This window comes from Pristiophorus japonicus, chromosome 1 (assembly GCF_044704955.1).
Source record: "Pristiophorus japonicus isolate sPriJap1 chromosome 1, sPriJap1.hap1, whole genome shotgun sequence".
NCBI lineage: Eukaryota > Metazoa > Chordata > Chondrichthyes > Pristiophoridae > Pristiophorus > Pristiophorus japonicus.
In genome coordinates, this window is record NC_091977.1 from 355,815,638 (window position 1) to 355,841,424 (window position 25,787).

The following is a 25,787-nucleotide window of genomic DNA, read 5'->3' on the forward strand; positions in this document are numbered from 1 at the left end:
TATTGATTCAGTGCTTCACTTTTAGCTGCATATATGCTAATTCTGTTCTCTCACACTGCTGAATTCAGTAACTCCTCCAAACTATTCTTTCCTGATTATGTCAACACTACTCAATGTTTAAAGATATTATGTCCTGGTTTTATCCCTTCAGACCACCCCTCTGCTGGAATACAATGGTGTAGATTGAGGCAGCACTTTGGTAGCTTACCTAGGCTACGGAGGGAGATTGGGAGAATCCCTTCAGAATTTCTGGCCCATTGAGACTAATTATAGTGCTTCTAAATTCACCAGCCAAAACATCATCCAACACAACACTGACTAAAGTTCGGAGGAGAAAATTTCCACAAAAGGTCTTCCACTCACCCGCCATAATTTTGATGGAAGGGTTGCGGAAGCAATGAAAAATTTGTAAATGTGAAAATTCACCTCCTGAATCTGAGATATTTCCAGCCTTTATGGCTCAGTACCAGACTGGATAGCACCTTTTCTCATTGAGCACTTGGGATTGTTTGAACATTTTTTAAAGAAATGTGAAACATATTCCTGCTTCTGTTTAGTTGGCTGATTCTTAAGCAGGATATTGATGGTCAATGTTCCTTCTAAACTGTCAGTTTAACACAGCATCAAACTGTAGAAGACCATGGTGTTTGTTTGCCCATTCATTTTAAATATTACAATTTCAAAGTATGTTCAAGTTTTGTTTCCCATCAAGATTTTTCAGTCACTAGTAATTGAGGCCAATTTTGTGTTTCCTTTTTATTGACTTCACTTACAGTGTTATATGTGTTGGGTAATTTGCCTAATTCTAAAAGAGAGGGGGAAATTGCCTCAGTAAAGGGTGAGAGAATGTTTCTGTGAAGGAGAGAGTGAATATTCAGGCATTTTGGAAAATGATGGACTGGTAGATCAACTGAATATGAAAAACCCAAATGTCACTGATTTTTCCAATTTTTATACTAACACATGGGTCCTGCTAAAAATGAATGCACCAGTGGAGTAGAAGGCTCCGCAGTTGTAAGGTATGTATATACACAAGTCTAAATTTGCTTCCTATACCCCTTTAGCAACATTTTGGAAAACATAGAAACATAGACAATAAGTGCAGGAGTAGGCCATTCGGCCCTTCGAGCCTGCACCACCATTCAATAAGATCATGGCTGATCATTCCCTCAGTACCCCTTTCCTGCTTTCTCTCCATACCCCTTGATCCCTTTAGGGCCATATCTAACTTCCTCTTGAAAATATCCAATGAACTGGCATCAACAACTCTCTGCGGTAGGGAATTCCATAGGTTAACAACTCTCTGAGTGAAGAAGTTTCTCCTCATCTCAGTCCTAAATGGCCTACCCCTTATCCTAAGACTGTGTCCCCTGGTTCTGGATTTCCCCATCATCGGGAACATTTTTCCCGCATCTAACCTGTCCAATCCCGTCAGAATCTTATACGTTTCTATGAGATCCCCTCCCATCCTTCGAAACTCCAGTGAATAGAGGCCCAGTTGACCCCGTCTCTCCTCATATGTCAGTCCCGCCATCCCGGGACTCAGTCTGGTGAACCTTCGCTGCACTCCCTCAATAGCAAGAACGTCCTTCCTCAGATTAGAAGACCAAAACTGAACACAATATTCCAGGTGAGGCCTCACCAAGGCCCTGTACAACTGCAGTAAGACCTCTCTGCTCCTATACTCAAATCCCCTAGCTATGAAGGCCAACATGCCATTTGCCTTCTTCACCGCCTGCTGTACCTGCATGCCAACTTTCAATGACTGATGAACCATGACACCCAGGTCTCGTTGCACCTCCCTCTTTCCTAATCTGCCACCATTCAGAAAATATTCTGCCTTTGTGTTTTTGCCACCAAATTGGATAACCTCACATTTATCCACATTATACTGTATCTGCCATGCATTTGCCCACTCATCTAACCTGTCCAAGTCACCCTGCAGCCATTTAGCGTCCTCCTCACAGCTCACACCGCCGCCCAGTTTAGTGTCATCTGCAAACTTGGAGATATTACACTTAATTCCTTCATCTAAATCATTAATGTATATTGTAAAGAGCTGGGGTCCCAGCACTGAGCCCTGCGGTACTCCATTAGTCATTGCCTGCCATTCTGAAAAGGACCCGTTTATCCCGACTCTCTGCTTCCTGTCTGCTAAACAATTCTCTATCCACGTCAATACATTACCCCCAATACCATGTGCTTTAATTTTGCACACCAATCTCTTGTGTGGGACCTTGTCAAAAGCCTTTTGAAAGTCCAAATACACCACATCCACTGGTTCTCCCTTGTCCACTCTACTAGTTGGATCCTCAAAACATTCCAGAAGATTTGTCAAGCATGATTTCCCTTTCATAAATGCATGCTGACTTGGACCGATCCTGTCACTGCTTTCCAAATGCGCTGCTATTTCATCTTTAATAATTGATTCCAACATTTTCCCCACTACTGATGTCAGGCTAACCGGTCTATAATTACCCGTTTTCTCTCTTCCTCCTTTTTTAAACAGTGATGTTACATTAGCTACCCTCCAGTCCATAGGAACTGATCCAGACTCAATAGACTGTTGGAAAATGATCACCAATGCATCCACTATTTCTATGGCCACTTCCTTAAGTACTCTGGGATACAGACTATCAGGCCCCGGGGATTTAGCGGCCTTCAATCCCATCAATTTCCCTAATACAATCCTTCAGTTCCTCCTTCTCACTAGACCCTCGGTCCCCTACTATTTCCGGAAGGTTATTTGTGTCTTCCTTTGTGAAAACAGAACCAAAGTATTTGTTCAATTGGTCCGCCATTTCCTTGTTCCCTATTATAAAGGATTCAACAGTCTGAAGTAAGGAGAAATAAAACTTTGCTTTTTGCATTAAAATGTTTTTTTCTGTAAAGCAATGTAACAGAATACTTTTCCATTGACATGTAAAATAAAAAAACGCCCTGAATTAAATGAAGCAAAGTACAAAGAATACAACATTTGGCCATTCTATGATGGTCCTGCTGAAGTGGGTCCACCAGAACGGCCCCAACTTCAGTTGTCAATGCCAGCACCCACCCTTAAGTGAGAGTTTCTGGAATGGCCTTATGGAGGTGGAACCTCCACTTGCTCCTACAATGCCACTGACATAAGGGGAGGGGAAAGAGCCAGATTCCAGGAAACTCCCTAAATTGGGAGTTCTCATACCATGGCCCTCAGTCAGGATCAAGTGTATGATCGGCACAGGCACATGTAGTCTCACCAGGTGCATTTGCTTGATTCTTGCAGAATTAGGACCCAACAGGGGTGTAAAGCTGAGCATGGAGCCTGATGAGGAGACTAAAAAGTGTTGGGTCTTAAGGGATGGACACCTGATACCCACCCCTACTGCTGGCATTCCTGGGTCTTCAGCCGGGGGAGGGAGGACAGGGCGGGGTGGCGCGGGGCGGGGGCGTCGTGCGGGAGCGATGAAGGCCTGCCCCTGCAGCCCCACCGAACTTATGAAATTCAACATAGTCAGTGGCGGCGTTGTGTCCCCGCTGATTTCCCAGACCAAATAATCTGGAACCAGATTGGTTTAAACGTAACATTATAGAAACATGAAAACCTCACACGGTTAGATTATTTCATAGTAGGACTGAATTTCCATGACCATTGCGCTCGAGTCCCGCTATAATTCTTGCAGGAGTCCGGCAGAATGTCTTGTAAAACAACCATGACCTGGATATGCCAAGTCCTGCTCCCATTTGAGATTTCCCATGGTTGCCTTGTAATAGGAGTCTCTACTTACACTATGTATTCCCACTTCTCTGGCCCATATGGAAGCTGGCATAGGACTGGAGACTGGTACCTTCAGAATGGAGCAAGCAAGAAAGTGACCTGGACTTCTGAAAACTGGGCAATTTCTTCTCCCAAACATTTTTTACCCCCGTATACTAAAAGGAGGGCAGTAAATGGGGTCTTCGAGTTTAGGCACCCCGTTCCCTGCTGCTGGAGTTCGGACTCAAAGTGTGGGCAAACGCAAACGTCGACTGCATACTGTAATTCCGTGCGAGGTTGGGACAACCTTGGCACTCGACTGGAGGCAATGGAGTTTGAACAATTTCTCGTTCGTCCTGTAGATTAACTTCACTCCAGCGGGGAGCTTGTTGGAGGATAGGTGAAGCATTGCTGCGGGGAAGACTGAGAAGAGCGTTGGTGCGATGACACAGCCTTGCTTGACCCTGGTCTGCATTTGTATTGGGTCTGTGGTAGATCCGTTGGTAAGGATCACGGCTTGCATGTCATTGTGAAGCAAGCGGCTGATGGTGACAAATTTTTGAGAACAGCCGAATTTGAGGAGGACACTCAATAATCCCTCTCAGTTGACAGAGTCGAAGGCCTTTGTGAGGTAAAGGAAAGCCATACAGAGAGGTTGGTGCTGCTCCTTACATTTTTTGGGGATTTGTCGTGCGATGTGCCTCTAAGTGGGCGAAATCCGTACTGCGACTCTGGGAGGAGCTCTTCAGCCACTGGAAGGAGACGATTGAGGAGGATTCTTGCGATAATTTTCCCTGTGGCAGACAGCAGGGTGACTTCTCTGTAATTACCACAATCGGTCTGGTCACCTATCTTCAAACATATGTATTCATATGTTCGTATGTAAGGTGGATGTTCGAGATGCACCTGTACCCTCCCAATGGTCAGCACAGGGATGCACTGGCAAGTGCAATCCCGCAATAACTGCCAGGATTGTGGCTCATTAATTTTTGACCCTCACTACATTAGGAGGACATACATTAAATGTTCACATTTATATTAATGATTCCTTATTACTAAACTTCAGAGATAGCAGTATGTAAACTGTTAAACTACTGTTCCAGCTAAATCTGTTAAAATTCTCACACTACGGTTATTTGAAGGTTATCATAGTGATAAGCCAGCTGTTATTTTTGAATATTAAATAATGTAAAATGAAAGTGCCCACAGTGAAGCCTCTAACATGTTCGAAGAAGAGTGAATCCTCCTTTACACAACTGAAGGCCGAATGTCCCTGCATAATTGTTGTGATCAACCTGCGGGGAACCTCAGCTATTATTCCTGCTGGACTTTTCAGCACCTGGGAGAGTTTCCCCCCATTAAATTCATTTGGCTGATGCCTCCTCTGCAAGGGAGGAATTTTGTAAAGAATTTTAGGGATCGCAGCACAAGAAGACCAAGGAAAAACACCGGTCAGAAAACCTTCCGAGGGGATCAGATTACGGCCCAGGCCTGGAACCCCAGATGGGCCCCACTTGCACTCCTGCAGTGGGTGGTATACCTCCTTTCACTGGAGGCTCTGCCCAAACAAGGCCCCGTGGGAACTGCTGGATATGCCCAATTCTTGGGGCTTCCACTGTTGGATTCACAGTGGGAGTGCACCTGAAGGCCTGTCAAAATTCAGACCCCTGGTACCTCCAGCACACCATGCAGACAACCTGTGGCCTTTAAGGAACAGGTCATGTGTGCCACAAACTTACTGACATTCTTTGAGCAGGTAACTAAGTTGGTTGGTAAGAAAAGTCTTCTTGAATTTTTCAGAAGATTACATAGGATATACGACAAAGAAACAGGTCATTCGGCCCAACCAGTCCATGCTGGCGTTTATGCTCCACTCGAGCCTCTCCTGCCTTTCCTCATCTAAATCTATCAGCATGTTCAATAGGCTTCTACATACGAGACTTATGGGGAAGGTTAATGCTTAGGGAATTCATGACCAGTTAGCTAATTGGGTTGCATAGTAGCTGAATGATATAAAACAGGCATGATTGCAATGAATAAAAATGTATCAGGGCTGCAGTTGGGACAGGCGCAGCCAGCGTATGTCGGTAGGCGTAGACCCACTTTGGGTCAAGGCATAGCGGGTAGCGGGGGAGCAGCGGGGGAGGTGTTAATTATTGATGCCTACAATTTTTTTCAAAGAGACTGAGGGCTAGAATTTTCATTTTTACCGCCACCGCCCATATCTAAGCGGTATTCCGGCAGTAATCGCTGTTCAACTTTTTAGAACCACCGGAATACCGCCGAGATCCAAAGCCGCTAGTTTCGGCTTTTTTTCCCCGGTGGTGGCAGTAGCAGTAGAGAGTGGGCAGTAGCGGTCTTTTTCCTCGTGTAAGGATGGCATCCCTGATAACGGCCCTTTTGCGCATGTGCGATTTAATTTTTTTTCTTAACTTACCCTTTTCCCGCGATTCAGGGGTGAGGGCTCACTTGCACAGAAGAGGGAGAGAGAGAGAGGGAGGGAGGAGACAGCCTATGCATTTGAATTTCGAAGGAATATCCCATTAATCGCTGTAATTGTTTATTTTTTGAGTTTCAAGCCTTGAATTTGACCCTTGATTGTACTGATTGTACTTAAAAATGGAGCGTGAAGTTGATTGAATGGAAAAGGTAGCTGAGGTAGGAGGGAGGAAGAGGGCCAAACACTTCTCTAATGAATTGCAAGCTGCCTTGGTCCACGAGTTGGAGACGTGCTGGACCCAATTGACCCGGGGTGGGCATGGGAAATCACCCCCCGCAGTCTAACAGCGCATATGGGCGGAGATTGTGGAGGTGGTGTCATCGGCCGCCCATGATTTTCAGAAGCCAATCCAGTGTCACAAGTGCTGGAACGACCTCGTTGCGTCTGCAAGAGTAAGTAATAACTTTAAGCATGCATTGACTCATTACTTAAAATGTAAATCTGCCACATTGTAATGCTCTTAAGCTTGGTAAGCATGGTAAGCTTGGTGTCACACATTATTTCCTATCAACGATTATTACATTGTTTTTCTGTACTTAGATGTGTTCATCATGCATCACTTGCATCCTAACGGTATTAACATACAACATCAATGGGACATTGATGAAAAGCATTGGAAATAGCTAATTGTGGATGTCTGTGTGTTCCGTACTAGTACCTGGGCAATTAGCTTATACCATGCTTTTGTCATCTTTGCAGAAGATGATATCTTCCAATCGCAATATACTCAGCAACCTGCTCAGGGTGATATTGCACCAATACCTATTTGGGCTCCGGTTCGAGCTCGAAACCGATCACAAGTCGCTCATTTTGTTGTTATCAGAAAGCAAAGGTATTAACACCAATGCTTCATCCCGCATCCAAAGATGGGCACTAACATTATCTGCGTATGATTATGTAATCCGCCACAGACCAGGCGCTGAGAACTGTGCGGATGTCCTCAGTCGGCTACCATTGCCCACCACCGGGTTGGAAATGCGCAGCCTGCAGACTTGTTCCTTGTAATGGATGCTTTTGAGAGCGAGGGGTCACCTGTCACGGCTCGCCAGATCAGGGCCTGGACTAGCCAGGACCCAATGCTATCAATAGTAAAAAGCTGTGTCCTCAGTGGAAGCTGGTCGGCAGTCTCAGGGGAAATGCAAGACAAAATTAAGCCGTTCCACCGACGCAAGGACGAAATGTCCATCCATTTGGACTGCCTCCTGTGGGGGAATCGTATAATTTTGCCAAAAAAAGGCAGGGAAACGTTTATACGCAACCTTCACAGTATCCACCTAGGCATAGTCATGATGAAGGCTATCTCCAGGTCGCACGTTTGGTGACCCGGCATTTACTCGGAATTGGAGTCATGCAAACACAAATGCAACACTTGCTCACAGTTGAGCAAGCACCGAGGGAGGCCCCACTGAGTCTGTGGTCATGGCCCTCCAAACCGTGATCAAGGGTCCACGTAGATTTTGCTGGCACCTTTCTGGGAAAAATGTTCCTTGTAGTAGTGGACGCTTACTCTAAATGGATTGAATGTACAATAATGTCGTCATGTACGTCCACTGTCACCATTGAAAATCTCCAGGCCATGTTCGCCACCCATGGTTTGCCCGACGTCCTTGTTAATGACAATGGGCCATACTTCACCAGCTCGGAATTCAACGAGTTCATGACCCGCAATGGCATCAAGCATGTCAGGTCTGCGCCGTTTAAGCCTGCATCCAATGGTCAAGCGGAACGGGCAGTCCAAACCATCAAGCAGAGCTTGAAACATGTGACGAATGGTTCCCTGCAGACCCGGCTATCTCAAATTCTGCTCAGCTACCGCACGCGACCCCACTCGCTTACTGGGGTTCCCCTACAGTATTGCTAATGAAGAGAGCTCTCAAAACCAGGCTCTCCTTAGTCCACCCGGATCTCAATGATCATGTAGAAACCCGGCGTCACCGGCATAATATGTACCACGATCGCGCGGCTGTATCACGCAATATTGAAGTTAATGACCCTGTGTTTGTTCTTAATTATAGTCATGGTCCCAAATGGGTTGCCGGCACTGTGTTAGCCAAGGAGAGGAATAGAGTGTTTGTCGTCAAATTTTTGAATGGACAAATGTGCAGAAAGCACTTGGACCAGACCAAACTGCGGTTCACTGACAACCAAGATCAGTTTGAAGAGGACATTACCATCATTAATCTACCCACACACACCTAACCAACAAGCGACCTCGCGGTCAACCACGAGGATGAACTCACCATGTCCGACAGTCCGATCAGACCAGCTACACCGCAGTGCAGCAATGATCCAACCGACTCACCTGTGCCAGGACTTCAAATCAGGCGATCAACCCGGGAACGCAGAGCCCCGGATCGCCTCAACTTGTAAATAATTTATACATAAGACAAGACTTTTGGGGGGAATGATGTTATGTATGTAAGCATTACCAATGTGTAAGACTTGCCATCAGGGGGCGCACCTGTGGGAGACCCAACGGTTGCTTGAACACCCTGGGCAAGCAGGTATAAAAGGCAGTCTACTATGCTGCCTCCTCACTCTAGAGTTACAATAAAGAGACCAAGGTCACAGTAGTTTGAGCTTAAGATATACAGTCTTGTGGAGTTATTCTAAACGTAACAGTGTAACTACCATGGGGCTTCTCCTGTGGTGTGTGGTGGTGGCATGGATTCATCACCAGGCTGCTCGTCCTCCTTGACGTCCTCATCCTCCTCCTCCCCTCTCTCCTGAGGTGGTCGGGCAGTCCCATCTGGCAATTTCTGTCCCCTCTTGATGGCTAAATTGTGCAACATGCAATACACCACAATATACTCAGCAACCTGCTCAGGGTGATATTGCAGGCTGCCTCCAGAGTCGTCCAGGCACAGAAGCACTGCTTCAGCACTCCAATTGTCTTTTCGACGATATTGTGTGTGGCTATATGGCTGTGATTGTAGCGATGCTCGGCATCTGTCTGGAGCTTACAGAGGGGGGTTAAGAGCCAGGTGGCGAGGCCGTATCCTTTGTCACCCAGCATCCAGCTCTGACCTTGTGCCTGACTGTAAAGATGTCGGAGACAGTGCTCTCACACAGGATGTACGCATCACGAATGCTTCCTGGAAAATTGGCATTTACTGCCATGATTATTTGCTTATGGTTGACAAAAAGCTGCACGTTCAGGGAGTGGAATCCCATTCGGTTCCGGTACACCTCTGGCTCCTCTAAAGGTGCTCACAGGGCGATGTGCATACCTTAACCTTGGGGAAGTTTGCTATTCTCGAAAAACCCATAGCCCTCTCACTCTGTGTCTTCCTGGTCATTGGGAAGCTTATAAAGTCCATCCTGCATATGTAAAGCTCTTCAGTCACCTGGCCAATACATCAATGTATGCCGTGCTAAGAAATGCAGCAAATGAGTCCAGCTGATGCCTGAAAGGAGCACGATGCATAGAAGGAAGGTGCCGCAGTGACCTTAACCTCAATGGGCAGTGTGGTCCTGATGGTGCTGATAGGCTGCAGGTCTCCCTTAAGCAGCTGGCATATCTCACTGATGACCTCTTTTCAGAAGCGTAGCCTTCTAATGGACATTGTATCGGACAGGTGCAGGTATGACTGCTGCTCCCTGTAAATGCGTTGTGGGTAAGGCCTCCTCCTCTTCCTCCTCAGCAGTCTGCCACCTCTTTGGGCACAAAATGCTTTTCAATGAACCTTCTTCCATTTCTATTCTGCAGCATGAGAGTAATCAGCAATATTGGCAGAGAAATTACAGGCCCCATTCCTTTAAATGTCCTAAACTGTCATCAAAATTCTTCATTTGTCCTTAGACAACCACAAATGTACTCTAAATTGACCACAATGTGCTCAGATAATATGCAAGATTTTCAAACACCCTTAAAATCCACTCACAAATGACTTTAATGCTCCCATCAACTTGAAGCAGCCTTTTCTTCAAGTTCATTCAATTGAAAACATGGCGCCCATACCGCTGGGTTAAGGTCAGGAGAGTGAAGCTTTTTCTGGGCGGTATTTTAGTCCAGCGGTAATTTGGACAGTATTTGGGCAAATTGCTGAATTTACCGCCGGCGGTAATTTGGACAGTATTTGGGCAAATTGCTGAATTTACCGCCGGCGGTAATTTGGACAGTATTTGGGCAAATTGCTGAATTTACCACCGGTGGTAATTTGGGCGGTAATTTCCACTATGAGCATCATTTTGGGCAGTGCATGAGAAATTACGTCATAATTTTTTTCTTAAATGGGCGGGCGGTTTCGTTTACCGCCGGCGGTAAATAGGCGGTAATTTCCACTTTGACCCTCATTTGGGCGGTAAAGTGCTTCTCAGTGGTAAATGGGTGGAATGCTAATGAATTTCTAGCCCTGAAGCTGATGGAAGGGAGAGGCACGAGTGTGTGAGATATTGGACATACCACACAGAGGAGACATCGGATGGGAGTTGAGATGGAGGTACCATAGTGCTGAGATGTGGGAAACATGGATAAGTGCAATGGGAGACATGGGCCTGAGACCAGTGTGACTGGATGTGGATCAGCCAGCACAGTAGGACATGTTGGCTTGGAGTTGCAGTGGGATATCCATTGGCAAGGCAGCATGGTGATGAGGCCCGAACCCAAATTTGATTCAGGTCTCATATTGTCATGAGTGGGCAGGCTGGCAAAACAGTCACATGGCAGACTTGGCACCCTCTTTCAGTGGCAGAACTTGAATTTCTCCCCCATTACTCATTCCAGGGTTAATATGTGCCCGATATAAGAAAGAACTTGGATTTATGGAGCACTTTTTATGATTCAGGTGGTCCCAAAGCGCTCTACAGCCAGTGTAGTAACTGTTGTAATGTACTCACCAACCAGTTCTCCGAACATAAATATGACACAGATGACCAAAGCTACCCACAGTCTCCTCTTGGCTTGATATTGCTCCATTTGCTTCTGTTCATAAGCCTTTTTATTGGAGTGGCAATGGAAGGCCCCGCTGGATTCGCTGACATCGCTGACAGTCTCAGGTGGCAGGTGGATGTCCAGTTCCAGACTTGGCTGCTGGCAGGATGAGCTGTGGGATGGCACAGGTTGGTAGTGGGTCAGCACAGAGGGGGCATCGGTCACTTTCCTCCTCACACTTGAGCCCTCGGGGCCAGACACCAGGGGCGCAGGCCCGCAGCCGCAGCCGGGCCCGATGGTGCCGGCGCCGGGCGGGTGGGTGCCGGGCGGCCCGGCCTCATGAGCAGGCAGCCGACCAGCTGCGACGGCCGCATGGGCGCTCAGAGACAACTCGCCGGCCGGGGGCAGGAGGCAGCAGTGGGAGGCGGCACCGGCGGAGGCTCCGATCCTGAGGAGAGGAGAGGGGCATCTGGGGGAGAGCCCACTGAGGGAGAGGGGACCACTGGGGGAGAGCCCACTGAGGGAGAGGGGACCACTGGCGGAGAGGGGCCTCTGGGGGAGGGCCCACTGAGGGAGAGGGGACCACTGGGGAGGGAGGGGCCTTTCGGGGAGGGCCCATTGAGGGAGAGGGGACCACTGGGGAGGGAGGGGACTCTGAGGGAAGGCCCACTGGGGGAGAGGGGACCACTGAGGGAGGGGTCACTGAGGGAGAGGGGACCACTGGGGGAGGGAGGGGGCCACTGGGGAGAGGGACCACTGGGGAGGGAGGGGCCTCTGGGGGAGGGCGCACTGGGGAGGAAGGGGCATCTGGGAGAGGGCCCACTGAGGGAGAAGGGACCACTGGGGAAGGAGGAGCCCCTGGGGGAGGGGTCACTGAGGGGAGAGAGTCACTGAGGGAGAAGGGACCACTGGGGAGGGAGGGACCACTGGGGGAGGGGTCACTGAGTGGAGGGGTCACTGAGGGAGGGGCCTCTGGGGGCAGTGGTCACTGAGGAGAAGGAGTCATTGGGTGGAGGGACCACTGGGGGAAGGGCCTCTAGGGAGGTGGGGTCACTGAGGGGGAGGGGCCCACACCGGAAGGGGCCTCTAGGGAGGGGGTCACTGAGGGGGAGGGACCACTGGGGGGACACTGAAGGGGGCCACTGGGGAGGGGACCACTGGGGGGAGGGGCCTCTGGGGAGGGAGATCACTGAGGGGGAAGGACTACTGGGGAGGGTGGTCACTGAGGGGGAGGAGTCACTGTGGAGGAGGGGCCACTGAGGGGGAGGGGCCAGTGAAGTGGCGGGCCAAAGGGGGAACTGAGGGGCGTATCCAATAGTGGTGGGGCCACTGGGGGTGTAGGACAATTGAGTGGGTGGGGCCACTGTGGGCAGGCGGGCCTTCTGAGAGCCGTGTCCAATGGGGAGGGCTGTCAAGTGGGAGGGGCTAAAGGAGGGGGTGTGATCTATGGGACAAGGCAATTGAGGGCTGACAGTAGCCCCCAAAAAAATTTCGGGCCTGGTGGAGCACACCTGCTCATCCTAACCCCACAAATATGTAAAAACAACATTCCCAATCGTTTTTTGAAGCGCCTGCTGCGGTCACTTTAAAGAGGGCTGGAGAGGCCGCTCCATGCCAGAGACCAATAGTCGGGGCCGTGCGTTTCACAGCGTCCACCTCATGCCCCCCCGAAAGGTCCTGGGGGGGGGGGGGCGGGTGCACGTGAATGCAGGGGGGGTTGGGTCCAGGCTGGCAACGACCTGCAGTATTTTTATGGAGCTAGGAAGAGGACCAGAAACCTACACAGCTGACAGCAGTACTTTTAAGAACTGCAGGTGAGGCTGTATAACACGAGGATACATGGCAGCATACACTCTACCCATGTGTCTCTGAAAATTACAATCGGGGTCCTAAGTATGTCATAGAATCCCAATTTACACTTACTGCATGAAGTAGGTGGTTGCTCCGGCTGCCAAGGGATGGTCCATTTAAAAATGATATTAATGGGGTGGTATATCTACTCGCTGAGCCTTTGGGGTAGACTGTTCTCTTTTGCACTTGAATTAAATAATCATCCAGGAGACGTACGTAGATAAAAGTTTGGTGGGTCGTATCACACACCTATAATAGAACCTGTCTGATTTTCCATCCATTTAAAATAATGGACAGAAAATGGAATGAGATCCATTACAGGCATTTGATCCAGTATGATAGATTTTTCTCTGGGTTTTGCCATGGCAATTATTTAATGCCAAAGTGCAAAAGAGGAAAATGTTCCCTTATTTATTTTGAAATAGCAGTGAGACAATATTTGATACTGTTTGGCATTCTATTAAATATCTTCATTAATGATGTATTGGATTGCATCATAATAACCATCTCAAATCCAGGTATTTCTCAAATAATTGTGCTGATGTTATGTTATTGCAGATTCACGTGATATTTTGTACACTCCATTCACCATATTAACCAGTGGCCTATCCAGTGAGATACAATGATGGGTATCACTAAGTGCAGAATTATGGCTCTGAAACATTTCAAGAGTTATTGACCAAGTGATACAAGGAGCATTTCTCACAATTATTGATTCTTAGTAGTATCTGGAGGTTTTAGTGGATGCCAAATAATCCTTGGTCACGGTTAAGATTATAAGAAATAAGAGCAGGAGTAGGCCATAAGGCCCTTCTAGCCTGCTCCGCCATTCAATAACATCATGGCTGAACTTCTACATCAACTCCACTTTCCTGCCCTATCCCCATATTCTTTGATTCCGTTAGTGCCAAAAGCCTATCAATCTCAGTGTTGAATATTGAATATACTCATCGACTGAGCATCCACAGCCCTCTGTAGTAGTGAATTCCAAAGATTCATAACCCTCTGAGTGAAAACATTTCTCGTCATCACAGTCCTAAATGGCTGATCCCTTATCCTAAGACAATGACCCCTGGTTCTAGGCTCTCCAGCGAGGGGAAACAACTTCTAAACATCTACTCTGTCAAGCCTTCGAAGAATTTTATGTTTCAATAAGAGAACCTCTCATTCTTCTAAACTCCAGAAAATATAGGCCCATTCTACTCAACCTCTCCTCATAGGACAATCCTCTTGTAATGTATGCACCTATGAGTAGGCTCACAGGTTTGTAGAGCTGTTGCAATGGCACACCATCTTGCCATCCGGAGGAGGCGGGAATCTCTAATGGAGGGCTCTCTACGCGGGAGTCCTCCCTTTATGTATTGGGGACTTGGCCTGGAGGGTGTTGCATGGGGCAGTCCCATGTAATAAGTTTTTAAGTCGGTTCACAGACTCCTAGGCCACTTGCATTTTGTGCGATCTGGAGGAGTCCATGTTGCATGTTTTTATAGAGTGTGTGAGGTTGCAACCCTACTGCCATTATTTGAAATGGCTGCTCCTCGATTTCTGGCTGCACTTCAGTCCCACGCTCCTGATCTTTGGCATCTAGTACGGAGAGAAGCGGGCAGGTCGGAGGGCCTCCTCATGGGACTGCTCCTGGGCCTGGCCAAGGTGGCCATTAACCGGTCCAGGCAGTGGGCGGTCGAGGGGATTGTCATGTATGTAACCTTTATGTAACTGTAACCTTCATGTAACAACACTGTACACTGTATACACCTAAGAAATGCACACCTTGAGCACAGGGGGTGAACTTGTGGGAGATACTCCTCACCTGGTCATCCAGGTATATAAAGGGAGGTCCCCCGCAGGGTCTTCACTTCTTGGTCCTGTGAATAAAGGTTCAGGTCACAGTGACCTTGTCTGCAGAATGTGCCTCATGTGAAGTTATAGTAGTGTGCAAGGACACTACATTTGGCGACGAGAAACGGGAATCAACGATTCACGAGAATGGCCACCGGTAGCACAGAGGAGTGGTACTTTGTTGGTGAGGACTGGGACAATTTCGTTGAGAGGCTCCAGCAGAGCTTTGTCATGAAGGACTGACTGGGAGATGCAGTGGCTGACAAGCTGTGGACCTAAGACATACACGCTGATGAAAGACCTGCTCGCACCCGAGAAATCGGCGGACAAAACCTTTGAAGGGCTCAAGCAAACTGATTGGTGAGCACCTCAAACCGGCGAGCAGTATACACATGGCCGGACACCGATTCTATACACACCAACGTCGGGAAGGACAGAGCATACCGGACTTCGTTGCAGACCTTCGGCGCTTGGCCAGCCTCTGTAAGTTCACAGACGCCTGCAGGGGGGAGATGTTAAGGGATTTCTTCATTGAGGGCATTGGTCATGCCAGGATTTTCAGAAAGCTAATTGAAACCAACGACTTGACCTTGGAAGCGGCGGCATTGATGGCTCAGACCTTCACGGTGGGGGAGGAGGAAACCAAGATAATATACACGCGCAACTCTGCTTCCAACGTGGCGATGGATCAGGGAGTTAACATTGTAAACGCGACTCAGAACCCCGCAAGCAGGCAAGGGCAATTCGACACCACCCAGGCAGCAACAGAGACAATGGCAGGTTGAACAGACATTTACACCATCACAGTGGACAATACGTCCCGGGATGGGGCCATTGACACCCATTAACAGAGTGCTCAAGAGTAATCAAAGAGACAATCAGAGAGGAATGCCTGGTAACAGCTCTTTTGTTCACAACAATCTCAGCTCATGCTGGAGGTGTGGGAGCAGACATGCTGCAAAAACCTGCAGGTTTCAACAATTTATCTGTAGAAATTGTAACTTCAGTGGACATTTAGCCAGAATGTGCAGGAAGCCCGCAAGGAGGCTAATTTACGAGGCAGATGAACCACAAGAGGGGTCTGCAAGGCAGGTTAATGCTTGGGACAAAGCAATGGACGCTGAAGTTCAGTGGGTTCATGTGGCAAACATCCACAGCTCATACACAAAAACGCCACCTATGATGATGAGAGTACTGTTAAACGCATGGAGCTGGGCACAGGGGCCAGCCAGTCACTTATGAGTGTCCAACAATTCGAGAAACTATGGCCACTCAGAGCTAGCAGACCCAAACTAGAACGCATTGACATGCAATTACGGACGTACACCAAAGAGATCATCCCAGTGCTAGGCAGTGCAATATTGATGGTCACACATAATGGATCAGAGAACCGGCTGCCACTCTGGATTGTCCCGGGAAATGGTCCCGTGCTTTTGGGGAGGAGCTGGCTAGCCGAGATGAACTAGAAATGGGGGGATGTGCACGCCATTTCATCTGTGGAGCAAAGTTCATGCTCACAGGTCCTACAGAAATTTGAGTCACTATTTCAACCTGGTGTCGAGATTTTCAAAGGTACCAAAGTAGTGATACGCATCACCCCGGATGCCAGACCAGTGCACCACAAAGCCAGAGCTGTGCCGTATGTGATGCGGGAGAAAATTGTGAGTGAGTTAGACAGGTTGCTAAGAGAGGGCATAATTTCGCCCATTGAATTCAGCGACTGGGCAAGCCCCATCAACCCTGTCCTAAAAACGGATGGTTCGGTCAGGATCTGTGGCGACTACAAGGCCACTATCAACTGAGTGTCACTACTAGACCAATACCCGCTTCCGAGAGCGGAGGATCTTTTTGCCACGCTGGCAGGCGGCAAGCTGTTCACCAAGTTGGACCTCACTTCAGCCTACATGACCCAGGAACTGGCCAAAGAATCCAAGCTACTGACCACCATCACCACGCACAAGGTGCTGTTTGTCTACAACAGGTGTCTGTTTGGCATTCGATCAGTGGCCGCTATCTTTCAAAGGAACATGGAAAGCCTGCTCAAATCCATCCCTGGAACAATCGTATTTCAGGACGACATCCTTATCATGGGTCGAGACACCGAGGAACACCTCCACAACCTGGAGGAGGTGCTACGCCGACTGGACCGGGTAGGCCTGCGACTAAAGAAATCCAAGTGTGTGTTTTTGGCCCCAGAGGTCGAGTTTTTGGGCAGGAGGGTTGCCGCAGACGGGATCCGGCCTACCGAATCTAAAACGGAGGCGATTCGTCGTGCGCCCAGGCCCGGCAACACATCGGAGTTTCTGCCGAACTTAAGCACATTGTTGGAGCCGCTACACGTGCTCCTGCGTAAGGGTTGCGATTGGATTTGGGGGGACTGTCAGGAACGGGCTTTCAATCGGGCGCGGAACCTGCTTTGTTCTAATAAGCTGTTGACCCTGTACAACCCTTGTAAGAAATTGGTTTTGACATATGATGCATCATCCTATGGGGTTGGGTGCGTGTTGCAGCAGAGTAATGATGAGGGCCAACTCCAACCTGTGGCTTATGCCTCCAGGTCACTTTCCCAAGCAGAAAGGGGATATGGGATGGTTGAAAAGGAAGCACTCGCATGTGTCTATGGGGTGAAAAAGATGCACCAGTACCTTTTTGGCAGAAGGTTCTGGTTAGAAACGGACCACAAGCCGTTAACATCCCTGTTGTCAGACAGCAAAGCTGTCAATGCCAATGCGTCAGCTCGCATACAGCGATGAGCTCTCACGCTGGCTGCGTATGACTACATCATACTGCACCGGCCAGGCACCGAAAATTGCGCTGACATGCTCAGCAGGCTTCCATTGGCCACCACTGAGGGGGCAGCGGAGCAAAGCGCTGAGATGGTCATGGCTATTGATGCCTTTGACAGTGCAGGCTCCCCCATCACAGCCCGCCAGATCAAAATCTGGACCAACAGAGATCTCCTCCTATCCTTGATTAAGAAATGTGTCCTGACTGGGGATTGGGTGCCCGCACACGGAGCATGCCCCGAGGAGGTCAGACAGTTTCACAGACGGATGGATGAGCTCTCCATCCAAGCTGACTGCCTACTATGGGCAGCCGGGTAGTCATGCCCCCGAAGGAAAGGGAAGCATTCATCAGGGAACTCCACAGCGAGCACTCAGGCATCGTGCTAATGAAGGCCATTGCCCGGTCACATGTATGGTGGCCGGGAATTGACTCAGACCTGGAACACTGTGTTCGCAGGTGCACAACGTGTGCCCAGCTGGGCAATGCCCCCAGGGAGGCCCCACTCAGCCCGTGGCCCTGGCCCACCAGGCCATGGTCACATATTCACGTAGACTACGCGGGCCCGTTCATGGAAAAGATTTTCCTCATTGTTGTTGATGCGTACTCAAAATGGATCAAGTGCATCATATTGAATTCGTGCACGACATCCACCACAGTGGAGAGTCTGCGTGCGGTCTTTGCGACCCACGGCTTGCCGGACATCCTGGTTAGCGACAACGGCCTGTGTTTCACTAGCTATGAATTCCGGGAGTTCATGTTGGGTAATGGCATCAAACATGTCAGGACAGCACCATTTAAGTCGGCTTCCAATGGCCAGGCGGAACGTGCGGTCCAAATCATAAAACAAGGCATGCTCCGGATTCAAGGACTCTCCCTTCAATGCCGCTTATTGCACCTCCTGCTGGCCTACAGGTCCTGACCGCACTCACTCACGGGAGTCCCGCCCGCGGAACTACTCATGAAACATACAATTAAAATTCCGCTGTCCCTCATTCATCCAGTCCTGTCAAACATTGTTGAGGGCAAGCACCAGTCCCAAAATGATTGCCATGACCGTAACTCAAAGGGGAGATGTATAGAAATCGATGACCCTGTATTTGTTCTTTATCACGCTTTGGGGCCCAAGTGGCTTGAGGGTACTGTAATTGGCAAAGAGGGGCATAGGGTCATAGTGGTCAGACTTAACAATGGACAGATATGCCGCAAGCATCTGGACCAAGTAAAAAAAAGGTTCAGCATGGACATTGAGGAACCTGAGGAAGATTATGAGATGCTGCCCACACCCCCGGCAGTGAACGAGCAACAAGAACTTTCAGCAGCATGCACAGTCCCCGCGGCCAGCCCGGACAAGCTGGAATCACCACAGGTGACAGAGACGCATGCCAAGGCTCAACAACCAGAGCCCCAACTGCGGCACTGCACGAGAGAGCGTCGACCGCCCGAAAGACTTAATCTTTGACCCCATAAGACGTTGGGGGGAGGTGATGTCATGTATGTAACCTTCATGTAACTGTAACCTTCATGTAACAACACTGTACACTGTATACGCCTAAGAAATGCACACCTTGACCACAGGGGGTGAACTTGTGGGAGACACTCCTCACCTGGTCATCCAGGTATATAAAGGGAGGTCCCACGCAGGGTCAAGACTTCTTGGTCCTGTGAGTCAAGGTTCAGGTCATAGAGTGACCTTGTCTGCAGAATGTGCCTCATGTGAATTTATAGTAGTGTGTAAGGACACTGCAGGGATCGTTCAGCCCGACTGCTTGCCTCTCTTCCACGGCTAATTTCATGCCGGGTGTGCCTGGAAATGTAGCATGTGGTGTCGACCGGTACGCTTGAGGACTTCTGCGACAGATGGGCACCGGAAGGACTGGAGTGCATCATCATCCCCAGCAACCAAATTTTGATTTGATTTGTTAGGTTTTCTTAAACATTTTTGGTTAGTTTTCAGTTTCTAGTTGTTGTGCCCTTTAACAAGGGGGCACTTGGTTTAATTGTATAATTTAAGGCTGCGTCTTTTTGTACTAACTGAAATGCAGCCGTATCTCTGATTGGCTCATCATTTTCACATGACTTATTGCTGATTGGTCCCCTTGGAGGATAAGTCACACCTTGAGGTTCCTCTGGAATGTGTAACTGGAACCGCGCAGCCCAAGTTCTGAGTGACTTTCCAAATTGTAATTTGATCCATTTTGACTTCAGAAGCCACAGAGGTCTCTGAAGCCACCAAGTTCCAGCCAAAGTCCATTACCCCAGCGTAAGTACATCCCTCCTCCAGCTGAAGACCCTTACCCCAGCACATGTGCTGCCTCCCACAGCTGAAGTCCATTACACCAATGTAAGTGCATCCCTCCCCCATCCAAAATCCATTACCCCAGCATAAGTGCATCCTTCCCCCAGCCGAAGTCCCTTACCCAAGCGCAATACCTTACTCCCCCACCCCCATATATGGGCCATTGTGTACGGATTGTTAACAGGTTTATTCCGTATGAAATGGATAGTGACAGTGTCATGACTTCTGGATTTCATCCACCCCAGTGATGTCCCTTGTAACACACGCACCGAGCTTGCACGTACCAGGGAGTTAGAAGAACGTGATCCGTTTTCTCCGAGTTCCCTCTCTCCCCTCCGATCCGCCTCCCCCCCCCCCACCTGTGTCTCCCCCCCCCCCCGACCTGTGTCCTTCCCCTCCCCCCTACCTGTGTCACTCCCCTCCCCCCTACCTGTGTCACTCTCTCCACCTCCCCCCCAGGCTCTCTCGCGCTCTCCCCCCAGTCTCTCTCTCCCCCCCCCCCCACCACAAGCTCACTCTCTCACTCTCCCCCCAAGCTGTCTCTTTCTGTCTCCTCCCCCCACCACGCTCTCTCTCCCCTCCCCAGCTCTCTCTCCCCCCAGGCTCTCTCGCTCTCTCCCCCACCGCCCCCGCAAGCTCTCTCTCTCTCGCTCTCCTTCCACCCGCCCCCGAAGCTCACTCTCTCTCCTCACCCCACCCCCCGCAGCTCTCTCTCACCCAAAGGCTCTCTCTCTCTCTCTCTCTCTCCCCCCAAGCTCTCTCACTCTCCCCTCTCTCTTTCTCTCCCCCCCACCCCCGTTATGTAAGCAATAAAGGTTCAAACTGAGTACCTTAACTAAGCAAGGTACAACCTTGCTTCTGCTTTATTCAAGCCCAAAGTGTCTGACTCACAAAATGGCTGGCCTTTTATACCAGAGCAGCACCATGTGACCCCCTTGTCCAATACTGGGACCCCCCTGTCCAATACTGGGACCCCCCCCCGTCCAATACCTGGACCCCCCTGTCCAATACCCAGCTCCCCTGTCCAATACTGGGACACCCCCCCCCTCCAATACCCAGACCCCCCTGTCTAATACTGGGACCCCCCCCCCCCTCTCCAATACCTGGACCCCCCCTGTCCAATACTGGGACCCCCCCTGTCCAATACCTGGACACCCTGTCCAATACCCAGCCCCCCTGTCCAATACCTGGACCCCCCTGTCCAATACCCAGCCCCCCTGTCCAATACCTGGACCCCCCTGTCCAATACCCGAACCCCCCTGTCCAATACTGGGAACCCCCTGTCCAATACCCAGATTCCCCTGTCCAATTCCTGGACCCCCTTGTCCAATACTGGGACCCCCTTGTCCAATACTGGGACCTCCCTGTCCAATACTGGGACCCCCCCCTGTCCAATACCTGGACCCCCCTGTCCAATACCCAGCCCCCCTGTCCAATACTGGGACCCCCACCCCCGTCCAATACCCAGACCCCCTTGTCCAATACTGGGACCCCCCCCCTGTCTAATACCTGGACCCCCTGTCCAATACCCAGCCCCCCTGTCCAATACCTGGACCCCCCTGTCCAATACACGGACCCCCCTGTCCAATACCCGGACACCCCTGTCCAATACCAAGACCCCTTTGACCAATACCCAGGCCTCCCTGTCCAATACCCAGACCCCTGTCCAATACCCGGACCCCCCATCCAATAGCCGGACCCCCCTGTCAAATACCCGGACACCCCTGTCCAATACCCAGACCCCCCTGTCCAATTCCTGGACCCCCTTGTCCAATACTGGGACCCCCCTGTCCAATGCTGGGACCTCCCCCCTGTCCAATACCTGGACCCCCCTGTCCAATACCCAGCCCCCTTGTCCAATACTGGGACCCCCCCCCTCTCCAATACCTGGACCCCCCTGTCCAATACTGGGACCCCCCCCTGTCCAATACCTGGACACCCTGTCCAATACCCAGCCCCCCTGTCCAATACCTGGACCCCCCTGTCCAATACCCAGCCCCCCTGTCCAATACCCGGACCCCCCTGTCCAATACCCGAACCCCCCTGTCCAATACTGGGAACCCCGTGTCCAATACCCAGATTCCCCTGTCCAATTCCTGGACCCCCTTGTCCAATACTGGGACCCCCTTGTCCAATACTGGGACCCCCCTGTCCAATACTGGGACCACGCCCCCCTGTCCAATACCTGGACCCCCTGTCCAATACCCAGCCCCCCTGTCCAATACTGGGACCCCCCCCTCTCCAATACCTGGACCCCTCCTGTCCAATACTGGGACCCCCCCCCCTGTCCAATACCTGGACCCCCTGTCCAATACCCAGCCCCCCTGTCCAATACCTGGACCCCCCTGTCCAATACCCAGCCCCCCTGTCCAATACCCGGACCCCCCTGTCCAATACCCGGACACCCCTGTCCAATACCAAGACCCCCCCTGACCAATACCCAGGCCTCCCTGTCCAATACCCAGACCCCTGTCCAATACCCAGACCCCCCGTCCAATAGCCGGACCCCCCTGTCAAATACCCGGACACCCCTGTCCAATACCCAGACCCCCTTCTCCAATACCCAGACCCCCCTGTCCAATACCCGGACACCCCTGTCCAATACCCAGACCCCCCCTGTCCAATACCCAGGCCTCCCTGTCCAATACCCGGACCCCCCTGTCCAATACCCGGACCCCTATGTCCAATACCCAGACCCCCCCTGTCCAGTACTCAGACCCCCCCTGCCCTATACCTGGACCCTCCCTGTCCAATACCCGGACACCTCTGTCCAATACCCGGGACCCCCTGTCCAATACCCAGACCCCCCTGCCCTATACCCGGACCCCCCCCCTGTCCAATACCCGGACCCCCCTGTCCAATACCCGGACACCCCCTGTCCCATACCCGGACCCCCCTGTCCAATACCCGGACCCCCCCTGTCCAATACCCGGACCGCCTGTCTAGTACCCGGACCCCCCTGTTCAATACCCGGACCGCTTGTCTGGTACCCGGACCCCCTGTCCAATACCCGGACCCCCCTGTCCAATACCCGGACCCTGCCCGGTGTGCGATGCCTCCATTATTGTCAATTTATTCTGTCATATCATCGGAGTGCATTTGTGTTGACGAGAAACGTGTTCGGGCGCATATGTTGTCCGGGCCCTGAAAACAAGCGGTGTGGGTGGGCTGAGCCCAACTCCAGCACCTCCCGGGCACCAGTGCTGGGTGTGGGGTAACGGCAGCGTTGGTGGATGGGCATAGCCAGATCTGCACTCACTAAAAAATCTCTCCCTGGGAGGAAAGACTCCGATTTGAATGACCCATTAAACCTTTGTATATCCTCTTGCTCCGAAGTTATTCATTAATTGAAGCTTTGCACACAGTTTGTTCTGGGGTTGCCGGGTTCAGCTTTGTGCACACGATCTCATCAGGTTTAACTGTCACTTGCTTCATCATCTCATAAGCAGTCCCTCGAAATCGAGGAAGTCTTGCTTCCACTCTAAAAGTGAATGCTTAGGTGACTGAACAGTCCAATACGGGAATTACAGTCTCTGTCACAGGTGGGACAGACAGTCGTTGAAGGAAAGGGTGGGTGGGACTAGTTTGCTGCACACTCCTTCCTCTGCCTGCACTTGATTTCTGCATGCTCTCGGTGATGAGACTCGAAGTGCTCAGCACCCTCCCGGATGCACTTCCTCCACTTAGGGCGGTCTTTGGCCAGGGACTCCCAGGTGTCGGTGGGGATGTTGCATTTTATCAAGGAGGCTTTGAGGGTGTCCTTGAAACGTTTCCTCTGCCCACCTGGGGCTCGCTTGCCGTTTGGAGTTCCGAGTAGAGCGCTTGCTTTGGGAGTCTTGTGTCAGGCATGCGAACAATGCGGCCCGCCAAAGGAGCTGGTTGAGTGTGGTCAGTGCTTCGATGCTGGAGATGTTGGTCTGATCGAGAACACTAACATGGTGCGTCTATCCTCCCAGGGGATTTGCAGGATCTTGTGGAGACATTGTTGGTGGTATTTCTCCAGCGATTTGAGGTGTTTACTGTGTATGGTCCACGTCACTGAACCATACAGGAGGGCGGGTATCACTACAGCCCTGTAGACCATAAGTTTGGTGCCAGATTTGAGGGCCAGGTCTTCGAACACTCTCTTCCTCAGGCGGCCAAAGGCTGCGCTGGCGCACTGGAGGCAGTGTTGAACCTCGTCGTCGATGTCTGCCCTTGCTGATAATAGGCTCCCGACTTATGGAAAGTGGTCCACGTTGTCCAGGACCGCGCTGTGGATCCTGATGACTTGTCTCTTGCTTACAGATAGGTCAACTGATTTGTCTACTTTTTGGCTTTGTCTTATTATTTTACCAAACGTTAAAGCTGAGATAATGAAAAGCATTTGGTTATGTACATCTCCCAGTGAGGGTAACGTGTTATTTGATGCAGGTTACACTGTCTTAAGAAATATTACTGTTGCACTGGCCAAGAAAGGGCAATTAAAGTACAAGACAGACCCCCGCAGAGTTCGTATTCACTAACGGTGAGTGAAGTGTATATAGAAAGGTCCCGGTGAATACAGTCAGAGCCAGCCGCGCAAACAGCCGCTCACCGTAACTTGTTCCGCGAACGAGTTACTAACTGCATGGAACTGGATTAAAATTGTAAATCTTACCTTTCGCGCGTCAAGGCATACACCTTGCTTGTCTTATCCGGCACCAAGTGAGTTTTTTCTGTCTTCTTATTCATGGATGTAAATGGTGAGCTGTTGGGGGTTATGTGAGAGAAGCGATCCATCTCCAATACACCAGTCTGGGGTCCCAACTCACTCCTTCACCAGAGACACCAACTCTCCTCACCTGAAAGTTTTCCTTTGAACTTTTACTTTCATATGAACATTGCCTTCGGTTTCCGTCTGAAATAATCGACCCTCTTCCGATCAACTGTTATCTTTTCTGATTGAAGGATCGAGTTTATTTTTAAGATGGGTCTCCTCGACCCGTTCTGCAGAACCTTTGGAATTTACTGCTTTCTCCGGGTTAGATTCAGGGCCGATTGAGCCGTGCTGAAAGAAAGGTCAGGGGAAAAATGCAAAGCTTTGGGTAAAGTTAGCGGTGCGTGCGCAAAAAACTAATTCGGAACGTTTCAAGGCTATTTTATAATAAATAGAAAGATCGAATTACATTTGGATTAGAGCTGATATCCTTTCCCTCCTGCCTTCCCCTCTCCCCCCTGCAGATTTTCAGTAACTCTTTTTCCCTTAGCTTAATTTTCCAATTAACTTTTCCTTCAGTTTGCTTCCATTTTAAAATGGTTTGTATTTTCCGATTTTCTGCTTGCGACCTTTCCCCTCTTACTCTAACCATACTGCAAGTATTCGCACATGACTTTCCTATCCATGCTAATATATTTTCCCCAACCCCGTGAGCACTTATCTTGTGCAGTAACCTTTTATGTGGCACCTTATTGAATGCCTTCTGGAAATCCAAATACACATCTACTGGTTCACCTTCATCCACCCTGCTCATTACCTCCTCAAAGAACTCCAGCAAATTTGTCAAACATGATTTCTCTTTCATAAAACCATGCTGACTCTGCTTGACTTCATTTGCATTATGATTTTCTAAATGTCCTGCTACTACTTCCTTAATAGTGGACTCCAGTATTTTCCCAATGACAGATGTTAGGCTAACCGGTCTAGTTTCCTGCTTTCTATCTCCCTCCTTTCTTAAATAGGGGCGTTACATTTGTGGTTTTCCAATCTGCTGAGACCTCTCCAGAATCCATGCAATTTTGGTAGATTACAACCAGTGCATCCATTATCTCTGCAGCCACTTCTTTTAAGACCCCAGGATGCAGACCATCAGGTCCAGAAGACTTGTCCATCACTAATCCCATTAGTTTACCTTGTACTTCTCTAGCGATGGTGATTGTTTTAAGT

At 49.9% G+C, this 25,787-nt stretch overlaps 1 protein-coding gene across 1 annotated transcript in view; it reads right to left on the minus strand.

Moving 5' to 3' along the window:
• LOC139265209 (proton-coupled zinc antiporter SLC30A8-like) overlaps nucleotides 1–24,643 on the minus strand; it is a 78,191-nt gene extending 53,548 nt beyond the window's left edge. The window contains exons 1-2 of the mRNA XM_070882164.1: nucleotides 24,522–24,643; nucleotides 11,076–11,557 (exon numbers count right to left, since the gene is read on the minus strand). Coding sequence (XP_070738265.1) covers nucleotides 11,076–11,557; nucleotides 24,522–24,643 — 604 coding nt within the window. The remainder of the gene's footprint in view (nucleotides 1–11,075; nucleotides 11,558–24,521) is intronic.
• Between the last annotated feature and the right edge of the window lie 1,144 nt (nucleotides 24,644–25,787).